At 33.1% G+C, this 13,975-nt stretch overlaps 1 protein-coding gene and 1 long non-coding RNA gene across 2 annotated transcripts; both read left to right on the forward strand.

Moving 5' to 3' along the window:
• The first annotated feature begins 7,492 nt into the window (after nucleotides 1-7,492).
• LOC132755462 (uncharacterized) lies at nucleotides 7,493-12,024 on the forward strand. Its single transcript, XM_060746329.1, has 5 exons — nucleotides 7,493-7,758; nucleotides 10,234-10,296; nucleotides 10,540-11,152; nucleotides 11,394-11,552; nucleotides 11,860-12,024. Exons 3-5 carry the CDS (start codon nucleotides 10,598-10,600, stop codon nucleotides 12,022-12,024), a joined length of 879 nt encoding a protein of 292 aa, XP_060602312.1. The 5' UTR covers nucleotides 7,493-7,758; nucleotides 10,234-10,296; nucleotides 10,540-10,597.
• Nucleotides 12,025-12,060: 36 nt separating this feature from the next.
• On the forward strand, nucleotides 12,061-13,228 carry LOC132755464 (uncharacterized). Its single transcript, XR_009629215.1, has 3 exons — nucleotides 12,061-12,179; nucleotides 12,652-12,723; nucleotides 13,177-13,228. It is a non-coding gene; the product is annotated as an uncharacterized LOC132755464 (long non-coding RNA).
• Nucleotides 13,229-13,975: the final 747 nt, after the last annotated feature.

The following is a 13,975-nucleotide window of genomic DNA, read 5'->3' on the forward strand; positions in this document are numbered from 1 at the left end:
TTCAATTCTATAGTTTATTCAATAGAAAACCTTATTTGCACAGTGCACAGATGTGTGAAGTTGGCGGCCTAGCGGCCTGGCGGCGTGAAGTTGGCGGCCTAGCGGTCTAGCGGCCTGGCGGCGTGAAGTTGGCGGCCTAGCGGCCTGGCGGCCCAGGGGCGTGAAGTTTGCGGCCCAGCGGCCTGGCGGCCTAGCGGCGTGAAGTTGGCGGCCTAGCGGCCAAAAATTTTAATGTTGTAAAAATGTTTTTTTAACAATAAAACGGCATTTAATGAAGTTTTAAAGATAATTATTGTTATTTAAACGATATATCTAAAGAAACAATCACTTTCAGAGATTTTTTTAATTTTGTCATTTTTGTGAAGTTGGCGGCCCAGCGGCCTAGCGGCCTAGCGGCCAAAAATTTTAATGTTGTAAAAATGTTTTTTAACAATAAAACGGCATTTAATGAAGTTTTAAAGATAATTATTGTTATTTAAACGATATATCTAAATAAAATCACTTTCAGAGATTTTTTTAATTTTGTCATTTTTGTGAAGTTGGCGGCCCAGCGGCCTAGCGGCCTAGCGGCCAAAAATTTTAATGTTGTAAAAATGTTTTTTTAACAATAAAACGTCATTTAATGAAGTTTTAAAGATAATTATTGTTATTTAAACGATATATCTAAAGAAAAAATCACTTTCAGAGATTTTTTTTAATTTTGTCATTTTTGTGAAGTTGGCGGCCCAGCGGCCAAAAATTTTAATGTTGTAAAAATGTTTTTTTAACAATAAAACGGCATTTAATGAAGTTTTAAAGATAATTATTGTTATTTAAACGATATATCTAAAGAAAAAATCACTTTCAGAGATTTTTTTAATTTTGTCATTTTTTGTGAAGTTGGCGGCCCAGCGGCCTAGCGGCCTAGCGGCCAAAAATTTTAATGTTGTAAAAATGTTTTTTTATAACAATAAAACGGCATTTAATGAAGTTTTAAAGATAATTATTGTTATTTAAACGATATATCTAAAGAAAAAATCACTTTCAGAGATTTTTTTAATTTTGTCATTTTTGTGAAGTTGGCGGTCCAGCGGCCTAGCGGCCTAGCGGCCAAAAATTTTAATGTTGTAAAAATGTTTTTTTAACAATAAAACACTCAATAAAACGGCATTTAATGAAGTTTTAAACATAATTATTGTTATTTAAACAATGTATCTACAGAAAGAAAAAATCACTTTCAGCCAAAAATTTTAATGTTGTAAAAATGTTTTTTTAACAATAAAACGGCATTTAATGAAGTTTTAAAGATAATTATTGTTATTTAAACGATATATCTAAAGAAAAAATCACTTTCAGAGATTTTTTTAATTTTGTCATTTTTTGTGAAGTTGGCGGCCCAGCGGCCTAGCGGCCTAGCGGCCAAAAATTTTAATGTTGTAAAAATGTTTTTTTAACAATAAAACGGCATTTAATGAAGTTTTAAAGATAATTATTGTTATTTAAACGATATATCTAAAGAAAAAATCACTTTCAGAAATTATTTTAATTTTGTCATTTTTGTGAAGTTGGCGGCCCAGCGGCCCGGCGGCCTGGCGGCCAAAAATGATTTTTTAACAATAAAACACATGCGCGTTGTTTCATACTTGTTCGTGTTTTTGATAATATCGATCAGCCGAACAGGACATAAGAGTGACAGACTGGATCGCAGGCTAATATATGGTGTACAATTTCTGTAACAAATATGAATTGTCCTTTATGAAGTTTTAAAACATTTTTTCTGGTCCCATCCAATTTATTATCCCCGTTCAATCCATGAGTATAAGTCATCCTTTACTGACTTTACAAAATAACTTTTGCTTACACATTTATTAACAATAACTCATGATTACAGATGGGGCTATGTTCATACCCTAAATGATTACCTCCTTGTTATTGGATGTAACTGAAAATTTGAATGGTTGGGATTCTGATTGCTAGCACAAGTTATTCGGGTGAAAAATGTATTGAATGTTTCCATGTTGTCATTTTAACGCTATTTTTTGTTTAAATTTTAAACCGTTAACTTGTAATTTTTAATATGTTTTAACATTTGTATATGTTGTATGTTGCTTGTAAAAGTATGTAGTTGTTTACATTATTATCATGAATCACATGTTTGTCAATATATCGTTTTGTTATAGCTGTACTTTAACACTTCATTCCTATAGTGTTGTATATATGGATATTACCAGAATAAATGTACAGTACCTTTGCTTTGTAAGGTTTTGCTCCCATTTCCCATCTGCATCGCATAATTGTTATACCTCAACACCGCATAAATTATGGTAAAAAAATACATTTTGTTACAATGGTGCCAATATTTGGAATAGAATCTTATTTTATAACGGTTATATTATTCTTTAAAATCTTTTGAAAGTAAAAATAAAAACATAACTTGTACACGAAATAAATATCTTTATAACCATATCATTATGTTATAATACTAAATTATGCATGTATATAATAAATAAAGTATTGTTATTGCGAGTGGTTAGCGCGTCTAAATAGTCAACTATGTATCGCTCACCGTGTGGGCACAAACCAAGATAGGGGCAAGCCGTTATTACTTGAGCAAGAATCTAAACACTAAATGAACAAAGGCTACTAGGTCACGAAACAACGGAACTACTATGGCGAGAGGTCGAAAGTACGATGACGATGATACGAGATTATGCAGAGTTTTCAACATCGTGGTTTCATTTGTTTTTGTTGTTGTTTTTTTTTTTCTCTTTTTTTTTTCTTCTTTATTTGTTCGACTTTTAACCATCATAAATTCGTTTTAACGCTGTTTCGCGTTATATGTGTGTCGTGATGGCTGTAATGGGACATCGTGGAGATCCCTTAAGAGCAATATTCCAAAGCAAATATATATAGTTGACACTTGCATTCTCTATTTTCTTTGGAGTCTATTATTGAGAGATAATAAATTATATTATACCTCATTTGCATACAGACCGGGGGCGGTCCATAATTCTTACAAGTAAAATGGTTTCCGGCGGGGAACATTTTAAATGATATAAGATATTTCATTTAACTATTTTCAACATTGTTTGGGGACAACATATAGTCGATCCATATAGAAGAAGGTCATTGTAAACTGGTGACCGTTGATGACCGGTGAAGGTCGAACATAAAACAATTATTTCTTTTTAAGAAAATGATTCCATAGGCCTACCATTTTATGAATAATTCCGAACAAAAAAATAAGTAAACACACAAGTTTACGCAGAAAATATCTCTATTTATTATGGCATATGCCACTACGATCGAATATTTCAATTAGTATGTATCTCAAATTTTACAGACAATAAATTGTTTATATTAAAGAAACATTGATAATTTTAAAACACATTATTCAAGTTTTTCAACCTTAAACGGTAAAATATTTAAACAAAATTACAAAAATCACGTAACAATTATTTTGTTCTAATTAGATGTAATTCTGCCTAATTCCCCAGAGGTAAATCCGTCACGAACCGGCAAACGGTATTTAGCCAGGTTTTTGAAAGTTCAATTAACCAATCATGTAAGGTTTACATATCCCGTGCTCCTCCATGTACCGAAAACAGGTGACGTGCTCCTCCATGCCTCAAAAGTTAAACGCGTAACAATACCCTGCGGTCTCCAGACCGCCTGCGGTCTCCAGACCGCAGGTTAAACGTAGCTTTCACGACGTGCGAATTTCACGACGACACAAACAGACGATAACTGTCAAAATGGATAGGCGATTTGTCTCTTTATCTGAGACATAAATGTACTACATGTTGATCAAAAGTCATGATTTTTCTTTAATTTAGTTAAAATTTTTATTTATACTGTTTCTGAAATTCTTAAAGTCCGGGTTATTTTGCCTAGTAACATTAAATTAATATTAAATTTCATTAACAAAAATGGAATCACAACTCCTTGATCATCGGTAATCGGAATATTAAAAGAAGAGCATACACAAAATCCGTTTAGGGTTTGAGATATTTCACACACTGAACAAGTAAAATTATTATTTGAAAGCAAATAATAGTAAAAATGACAGCACAAAACAGGGGATGAAAGGATTTAGATTCTGTATAATAGAACAAATAAAACATGGCCTTTCGTGGAAAATGCAAGTTTAGGGACTAGTTGTTCAGACTTCGGAAGGTATATGGACCTCAGCTGTGCTTCGGGCCAGACCAACCAGTCCGTAAGCTTGCATTTTCCCAAAAGGCCATTTTTTATTTCTTAAATAACCCATATATCATTTCCGATATAAGGCCTTTTCTGTTCTAATATGTTTGAAACCGGTTGTACCGTCCACAAAACTGGATCCCGCGATAACGCAAAAAGTACTGAAAATATTTTTATGAAACTTGATATATGGATAGATGGCAGTATGGAGATTATGCACGTCTTTTTCTTTTCCTCCGGTGTTGAAAATTCTGGTTGCTATGGCAACAAATATTCTGAAAATATGGCAAATTTAATAAAAGTCAGATATCTATCTGTGATAACGTTTGTGTAGATGAGCTACGCAATTCGCTGGTCAGTGATTTCTAGCAAATATTACGAAAATTTTCAAAACAACATTTTTTTAATTATAATTAATTAGTAACATAATGGTCAAGTCTACTATAACGGTGTAAAACAGATATCATATTGTATTTATCATCTTTCAACTATGTAAATAAAAAAACTACTAATTTGCCAACTGTCAACTTAACGCAGTAGGTAAGACTGTCAGTTAAATTTTTATTTGAATATCAATGCAAGGCTTGTTCGATTCGCAAAAATTATTTCTGTATGAAGAATATTTTTATTGTGTTGTGTTATTTTTTTTTATTTACTTCTCATTTCACTTTTTCTTTTGTTTTCAATGTATACAAGAAAAAAAAATTATTATCTGTATATTAAAATTATTAGATATTGTAAACAAAACTACTTTGATATCCCAATTCATTTGCATATATCATAAAATTGATAAAATAAGGAAAGAAAAATGTTAGACAATTTTCTTAGGCTCGAACTCGTGGTAAAATTTTAAGTCGTATCGTATACCAACAACTTTACCAAATTTGCCATAAAGTTGTTTTAAATGGTACTTCTTATCTTGTACTATATTCTCTTCTTCAAAAAAGCTGTTTTACCTATTATCCCGAGATGATAATTTGGTTCTAACGGTACTTGGGAAAGTCCATTAAAGGGTAAGTCTGCATATCATCGGAGATTGAAAGTGTCAACGACTATTATAGTATAATTTCTAATAAAAATGTGTACCATCGTAGTGGTTAAATTGGTAAATCAGGGTCACTGTAACCTCTTATGAAATGCACTCACAGGTTCGAAACCGACGCTCATACATGACATAGTGATGATGTTATTTTGTTTTGTTTTTTTTTCTTTTTCTTTTGTCTGTCTTTTGTATGATCGTTTGAAAAAATACTTTGTTCTTCCAATTTCTTTTTCTATTTTTTTTTGTTATTTGTTTCTTGTTCCCCTCGTTTTAAAGGACTCTGCTACATGTCAAGTGATTAATTAATTAATTAAATTTAGCAATTTTTAAAAATCAAACTATTTTAAACGCACTACGATTACGAAATATTTATATCTTGAATATATGGATCAATATATAACATACTTAACTTCATTATATTTTTACATTTATGATGATGTCTAACTGTACACAAGTGCATATCAAGCCGTGTCCAAAAAACAACAACATTGAAGCATCAAAGATGTAATTCGGTAGTTTCATATAATATAACCGGTTTATTTGTTATAAGTCGATATTACTAGTAATACATGTATCATACAAATACTGTACATCTTTTATGAATATGTCAACATAAATCGTTTACCATTTAAGTAGTAATTTTATATGATACCAGATCTTCAATATATGGATCCAAGTAAGTCATGTATGGAACCAGATGCTATTATATGAAACCGAATTATCAATATATTAAATCAATTTTACAATATATGAAACCAGTTTATCAATATATGTAACCGAAGCAGCAATATATAAGTTGATTTTCACATTATATGATACCAGTTCTTCAATATATGATACCAAAGTAGCAATATATTGAACCAAAATGTCATTATATTGACGGGACTTTTTTACAGGCTGTATTCTATCCTTGCACCGGTATTACAGTCCTTGTTTAAAGAACATCGTGCTTCACTAAATGCATACTGACTGCATACTATAAGGAAAAAATATTTGAAATTAACGTCACATTCACTTAAAAAGGGCTGGGCAGGCAAAACTTATCGTTATATATGTAGGAGTTGTATGTCATAATTTTCTTTAGATATATTGTTTAAATAACAATAATTATCTTTAAAACTTCATTAAATGCCGTTTTATTGTTAAAAAAACATTTTTACAACATTAAAATTTTTGGCCGCTAGGCCGCTAGGCCGCTGGGCCGCCAACTTCACAAAAAATGACAAAATTAAAAAAAATCTCTGAAAGTGATTTTTTTCTTTAGATATATCGTTTAAATAACAATAATTATCTTTAAAACTTCATTAAATGCCGTTTTATTGTTAAAAAAACATTTTTACAACATCAAAATTTTTGGCCGCTAGGCCGCTAGGCCGCTGGGCCGCCAACTTCACAAAAATGACAAAATTAAAAAAATCTCTGAAAGTGATTTTTTCTTTAGATATATCGTTTAAATAACAATAATTATCTTTAAAACTTCATTAAATGCCGTTTTATTGTTAAAAAAACATTTTTACAACATTAAAACTTTTGGCCGCTAGGCCGCTAGGCCGCTGGGCCGCCAACTTCACAAAAATGACAAAATTAAAAAAATCTCTGAAAGTGATTTTTTCTTTAGATATATCGTTTAAATAACAATAATTATCTTTAAAACTTCATTAACTGCCGTTTTATTGTTAAAAAAACATTTTTACAACATTAAAATTTTTGGTCGCTAGGCCGCCAGGCCGCTGGGCCGCCAACTTCACTCCGCTAGGCCGCCAGGCCGCTGGGCCGCTAACCTCACGCCGCTGGCCCGCCAGGCCGCTAGGCCACCAACTTCACGCCGCCATGCCGCTAGGCCGCTAGGCCGCCAACTTCACGCCGCCAGGCCGCCAGGCCGTTAGGCCGCCAACTTCACACATCTTATTTGCACACATGCCATTACTAATATCGCTAGAGTGGAAAAATTCCCTGTAATTTATTACACTATCGTTGCTCAGCAGTTATCTACCTTTACGCATTTGATATGGTATATAATGTACGTTGTATATAAACTCAATTGCGCTTTGGCAGTCATTAAAAGCTGCTTAAAGCTGAAGTGTTTAAATTTATTCTGTTATGCTATTTAAGTTAACTTATTTGTTTAGCTAAATTAAATATTGAAGAGGAAAATCGATAATTATTGGAGTAGTGTTTATGTGTAGTTATGAGGATGTGAAGTGCAAACTTGTTACACCAAACAGCTTCAGGTAAAGATTTTAATTCAAGCTTTGCAATCTCTAAATATGTTAGATTCATCTACAGAAAAATAAGCTAAATTTGCTTTGAACTTTTTATGCAAAATATGACAGACTGCTTTTGTAAAATGATATCTCGTTACTGGATTTAAGCCCGATTGCAAAACATGTTCTTGTCACTTTCGAGTTGTGTCATATGAAGAAACATGTTCGTGACCCGATTAGATTCGAGCCTATGATACCTGGGTTTAGAGGCAGACACCTGGGACTACTAACAGAGAAAGAAAATTGTCTGCATATGTTGATCAGTAATTGGTATTACCTGCGGGCTATTCATTTCACACCAATTTTACTCGTTAGAACAATTTTGAGTGGCAGTTAGCATAAACGTCTGTAGTTCTGATAACATTGATAGAAATTTAAAGTACATGCATGTTTGTTATAATTTATTTGGCGTGTAAACTAGAAGTAAAATTGATAACACTAGATAATCTAGTTAAAACCCGAATACAAACAAAAATGCATACATAGATATGCAACTTTATCCCTATTTACATGCATTACTCGTATGACAGAAAACGCTCGATAACACTTGGCTACTCATGTGATAATATTACAGGATTTCCGTGATTGAAGTGCATGTAATAATAGACTAAAGCATTACAGATAAATGATGGTTATAATACCATATCTCATTACTTTTATTTGTTAAATGTTAGTCAGACATTGATTAAAGATACAATATTGAATATCATTTTATGGTCCTTTTCATAACTTTCATAACTTAGGGCAACATTTTCAGTCGGAAAAGATTGTCTTTTAAGTCCGCGACTTCATCCTATCGGAAGCTGGGGGTATTAACAAAACGGCTTCTGTACGATCTTTCCTGAATTGAATTAGAATGTAGTTCAGTTATGAATCAGAAACTCAAATATTATTGAAAATAAATTGTAATTTAAAACAAATACCATCGCCTAGCGGTGAGCACGAAGAATATCATAGTAAAGAGTACTCATATAAAATATATTTTCCTTGTAAAAGTTGGATTCAAATTTCATGTTTGACCTAAACTCTTTTCAAATGTATTGAACCTAATTTATTTATGTTTTTGTGTGTGTGTCTGACACTTTAGTTTATCAGCATGAAATATGGAAAGGCGCGAGGGAAAGGCGGCGATAATTTTTTATCTCTATTTAATTTTGTAGTACAATAAAGTGACACTACTCTTTGATTCATTTCATTTTTGTATAGTTTAAGAGATTACTGCATAATAAACCGGGTTATAATTTTTTGTAAACTAAATTGTATACGACTTTTAAAGATTAAATTCATACTTTTATCTTTTAATAAACTTAAAAAAGATGACAATTGTATATGCAATTATTTAAGGCATCATGTCCCTTCGCGGGTCCGCAACGTGAGTAAGGTGTGACTTAATAGTAAAGTGATATAACAGAAAAACATCTGTAAGTTGTTGTAAAGTTGGAGGTTTCGGGACGTTGTCACGGCCACCAAAGCATAACTTCCAATATTCCATGGCTTATTATGCGTTCAGGGGCTACGAAGTTTAAGTTCGTGGTTGTCTTCGCTTCATTGCCCACTACCCACGTTATCAACCTAGTATTGTTCGAAAACGCCATTGTCTCGGTTTGTTCCTTTCCAGTCAGTTTCACGTGCAGTATTAACGCCAATATTGTAACACAAAACCGGTGGTGTCTGAAACGACGTCCTGAAAACGTCATAGTCGAATTAAGAACGTTCTTGTCACACTGCAAACATGCTAGTGTCACAATAGAGTCACCAACAGAATTTTTAACAGTTTATGTGCTTTTAAACGGTGAATATGCGGCATCTAATGTACGTTACTAGTACGTGGGATATTCTACAGAGACTACGACGTCCCTAGTCCAGGACGCACTGAGAACGCCGATGATGTTTGTGCATGTTCAAAATAGTCGCAATTGCTTTACATCTTGAGGCAATAGTTGTACCCTTACAGCAACTATATTCGTTCTCAACTCGAATTCGGCATAAGGAATTTATGGGGTTTCCACTGCATCCTATGACTAAGTGACATCTCGAAGAACACCGTCCCATTTCAAGCGCCAGAATGCGTTCTCATTTTGATTTATGTGCGCTTTCTTTGGCGTCCGTAGCACTTCCGTTGTTATATTCATGCAAAGGCGAATGACATTACCAAAACAAACGCCTTCCGTTGTATGTGTTTTATGCTATCCTGCCACTACTCTGCGTTGCTGTAACGATGCATGCGATCGTCCTGTCCGCTGCGCTCAGGTTGGCGTTCTGCTTTTTTTATCTTGAGTTGAGTAAGAAAATCGCCGTTGTATGAAAGTGAATTTAGTTACAAATGACAAAACAAACGTTCTAAAGACCTTGCCTTACGACGTGAGAGAAAATGTTGCTTGACAGCTATTTATTATGCTACCAATCTCATATCGTCAACCATCAGCTTTGAATTTAATTTTCAGCTTCCTCGCGAGACATCATGTCTCTAAGGTAAACATATAATTGCCAAGTGCTCCCAGAATCAGTCAAAAACAGGAACAACGACATATTAAACCACAATTTTGACATTTCACCTCTAGTTCTGTCGCAAACATTTGAGCTACTAACCAGAAACTCACGCAACACATGTTGTGCTATAATGGACCGGACATATTTATAAATAGAACGTGTCAAATGTAAAAGGGTAAATTAGGTTGTTTTGCACGATTTATTCATTAAACGTTATACTTAGTTCCACTTTGAAATGTTTCATTTATTTTTCAGAAATAAAACAATCATAACAACGAGATCATGACACAGACACAGACGAAAGATTTTGCATGCAGGGTAATATATTTTTTATAACATCATTTCATTTTACATTAAAATTCAGAGAGTAATGAAGACCATACTAAGTATTTGTTTAATATGCCTAAGCTTTCACATGTGACGGTTGCTTTTTCTTTATTGTATTTTACTCTGATTCTACTTGATAATAAGGGATCTACCTTTTTTATCTACTAGATACTTTCTAATTATGTAAGAAAAATAATAATAGTCAAATATCTAATAAAGCATACTTTTTGCCAGACAATATTTAGGTCACGTGAGATAAGTGAGTCTTGAAACAAGAACATTACTTCCACAAATGATGGATTCGTTGTTAAAGGAAGGCGGCTTTTGGAACTGGCTAAAAAGTCACCTGGCAATGGTTTTGACAAAAAGAGGAATAGAGTCGACTTTGGAAGACGATTTAAATAACTTTATCCAAACAGTCCTTACAGAACACAAGATAAATAAAAGTTCCATTTGCAATTCATGTACGACTGAACTTATTTTGAGCTGTCCAACGAAAAACTTTTGTGTCAAGGGACGTCAAAATAGATGTGTTTCCCATAGGTCAACGATTCAAGGAGAGGTACCTGGAAGAAATTGTGCAAAGGACATATGCCATCATATCCGAGACGAAATACGAAAACAGCACAGGCAGATACCTAATTGGAAAAGTACAGACGCAACAAGATGGGGCACCGACTTAGTCGAAATAGCGAAATGTTTTGTGCCTCCTACAGACCGTTACAGAAATGCCAAGAGCCTTAAGGATGTGGATTTTAATGGGTTTCTTTCCATACTTATATGTAAAAAAAGCTTTGGACGCACAATGCCAAATTTGCTCAGTGAAAAAGTAAATAAGGTCACAAAGGTAATTTTTACATTGTTTTTTTTTTCAAGAGTTTCTTAACCGTTCATATGAAAGCAATGACTATAACATTTAGTGATTTATTTGGTGAATACAGGTATATTGCACCCAAAACCCATTCAGTATAACAATCGGTTTTGACATAAAACATAACATTTAACATAACTTCCAATTAATGAAATTACAAAGTGTCAATGTGTTGAAATTTTATTAACATTACTATAATAATTGTGTTTTATTTTAGGTGCGTGATATGGGCAATGATATAAGACATTCTGGAGATTTGATTGTTTCACGAACAAATCTAGAAAGTTATATTGACAGTTTGATAAGTCTTCTTTCCGATGCTGAATGTTTGGCTCATAACGAAGCAGCACAAGAAGCAGTGAAACAGCTTTACTTGGTTGGTGAATTGCATGACGTTCAATTAAACATTGTATAAACATTGATCATATCTTAAATGGCGCGTATTTGAAATTCTGCACGTTTGTAACGTCGATTTTCATTTAACAATGAGGGCAATAAACAGCTGCTGCAAATTCATATTTTATTTTTTTGTTATCAAAGAAGCCTAGTAGGTATGGTTTTAAAATCTGATAACAGTTTACACATACAAAGGTCAATCTATTAAAAGCTTAATTTACGGAGTTATGTATTGAAAGTTTACATAAAATTCGTGCTTACATAATGATTCTATTTTCATTGTTCAGCTGAAGAAGAATGAAGTAACCGTCCCCGTTGAACATTTAAATGAAGCGTTAGAGAATGCCGGTGAAGAAATAGACCAACACTTAAATAAGAAAGACGCAGAATCGACCACTGGAAATAAATCAGAAAGGCAGAATAAAGAAGATGCCGATGCAAATACCACGTAAGGTGATAAAACGATATAAAAACGGAGGTAGCCAAACAAAGAAACTCTGCACTTACACAATTAGATACCATAGTTACAATAAAGTTGCAAGCTCTTAAAGAAATGAAGGAAGAAATTAAAGGTAAGTTGTCGATGAAATTCTCCGAAAGGGAAATGGTAAGCGATGTTGATTTTTGTAAAATTGTCGATATATAATGTTAGTTTGACCGTCTTAATACATGCCTATGTATATGAATTATTAACGTTCTAAAAACGACTGAAGTGTATTAATATGCTAACTAATAAATCCAGAGTTTTATGTTAACTTTGTTGTTAAACCAATTTAAGTCATATCTCGTCATCTGGTCAGCCTGCCCGGCTTTTCTGTAAAATAACCAGTATAGGATGTATTTTGTGCAGGTGAACGACCTATAGTTAATCCAATATGATTTATAGGTCAGCAGTGTGAGACAATATTAATTAGACTTAATGTCTCAGATCAGTTGTCGCAGAGAAATTTTGCTAAGCTCGACGATCGAGCATGCGAACCCTGAATTACAAATCCAATTTGTTTTGCAATATAAGTAATTTATGATAAAATAAAGAAGAACGAAACTATTAAACAGTTCTTCTTGTTTCGCATTTACAGCAAATGATTTTCCTCAGCATGCCTATCGTTTTGATATCCTTTCCTGTTTGAAATACAAACACCTTTGTAAAAGTAAGTGCTGTTAACTTTTGTTCATAAATTTTCAAAATGGTTTTTAATGTGTTCCTTAAAGACGCATATTTCTTTTGTTCTGAAGGATAATAACCATTATTTATTTGCAAATTCACAAAAACATAGTTTTATAAACTTTATTATAAAGTATAACCCGACGTCTTGTCTTCAAGATTGCTGTAAACAATAAGCTTAGAACCACTAGATAAATTTAATGTTATCTTAACCACTAGATAAATTTAATGTTATCTTAACCACTAGATAAATTTTATGTTTCTCTTCTAAGTTAAAATAATACCGATTAGAGGCTAATTTGTTCTTACTATATGTAAATCTAAAATATCTATTTGACGAATGATCTAAGTTTATTGTGCTTTTGTTTAAATAACCATGCTTAAGTTACTCTAGTTTAGAATTTGTGTCAGCGTATAAAAATTATGTCCAAAATTTCAGGGTTACGCCATGATTTGGTAACTTTTTACAGACGTTTCCCAAGGAACATTACCTATTCTCCGTTGATAATAGAAAATGATGTTCCGCTTGAAGAGGTTTTACGTGCAGCCAACAATCAGATCAATAGAAATAACAAATGCATTCCTAATGCAAATAATGCTACATCTAAACATGAAATATGTTCATACAAAGATCTATTCCTTTCCGGTAAACAACGCGTATACAGAATTTATGTCATTGCAAAGGCGGGCGTCGGGAAAACCTCATTGTAAAAAAGGTTTTGCTTGACATGGTGCCAGGCACATTTGCCGGTTATTAAGTCAGCAATGTTTTTATCAAACGGGAAGATTACAACTTTGAAGATGTTTGATTTATTGTTTTTTAATATCTTTAAAAAGAAACAGATACACATGAGTGCCATATCAATAAAATGATATACAACATGTTGCAAAAAAAGCATGCCTGACCCTAACATTTACAGCAGAAGATTTTTGGACAAAATATTGCTCGAAAAGAATGTGTTAATTATACTTGGGATGGGTTGGATGAATGGATGCATCCAAAAAACTGGCGAACACATGGGTGATGTTTATTCCCAAATCGACCGGCATTGGCCTAACTGCACAATTTCTCACTTCAACACGTCCATGGAAATTTTATTCATCAAAAATTCAAACAGTCAAATCGATATTGCTATCTGAAGCTTCTTGAATTCGACGCAGACAAAATCCAAACCAGTTTATTAGGCTTCAGCACTGAAGTTATTTAATGAGAGCGTTAATGACCCTTCAAAAAAGGT

The sequence above is a fragment of the Ruditapes philippinarum genome, unplaced genomic scaffold (genome assembly GCF_026571515.1).
Source record: "Ruditapes philippinarum isolate M1 unplaced genomic scaffold, ASM2657151v2 ctg11193_1_1_1_1, whole genome shotgun sequence".
Classification (NCBI taxonomy): Eukaryota; Metazoa; Mollusca; class Bivalvia; order Venerida; family Veneridae; genus Ruditapes; species Ruditapes philippinarum.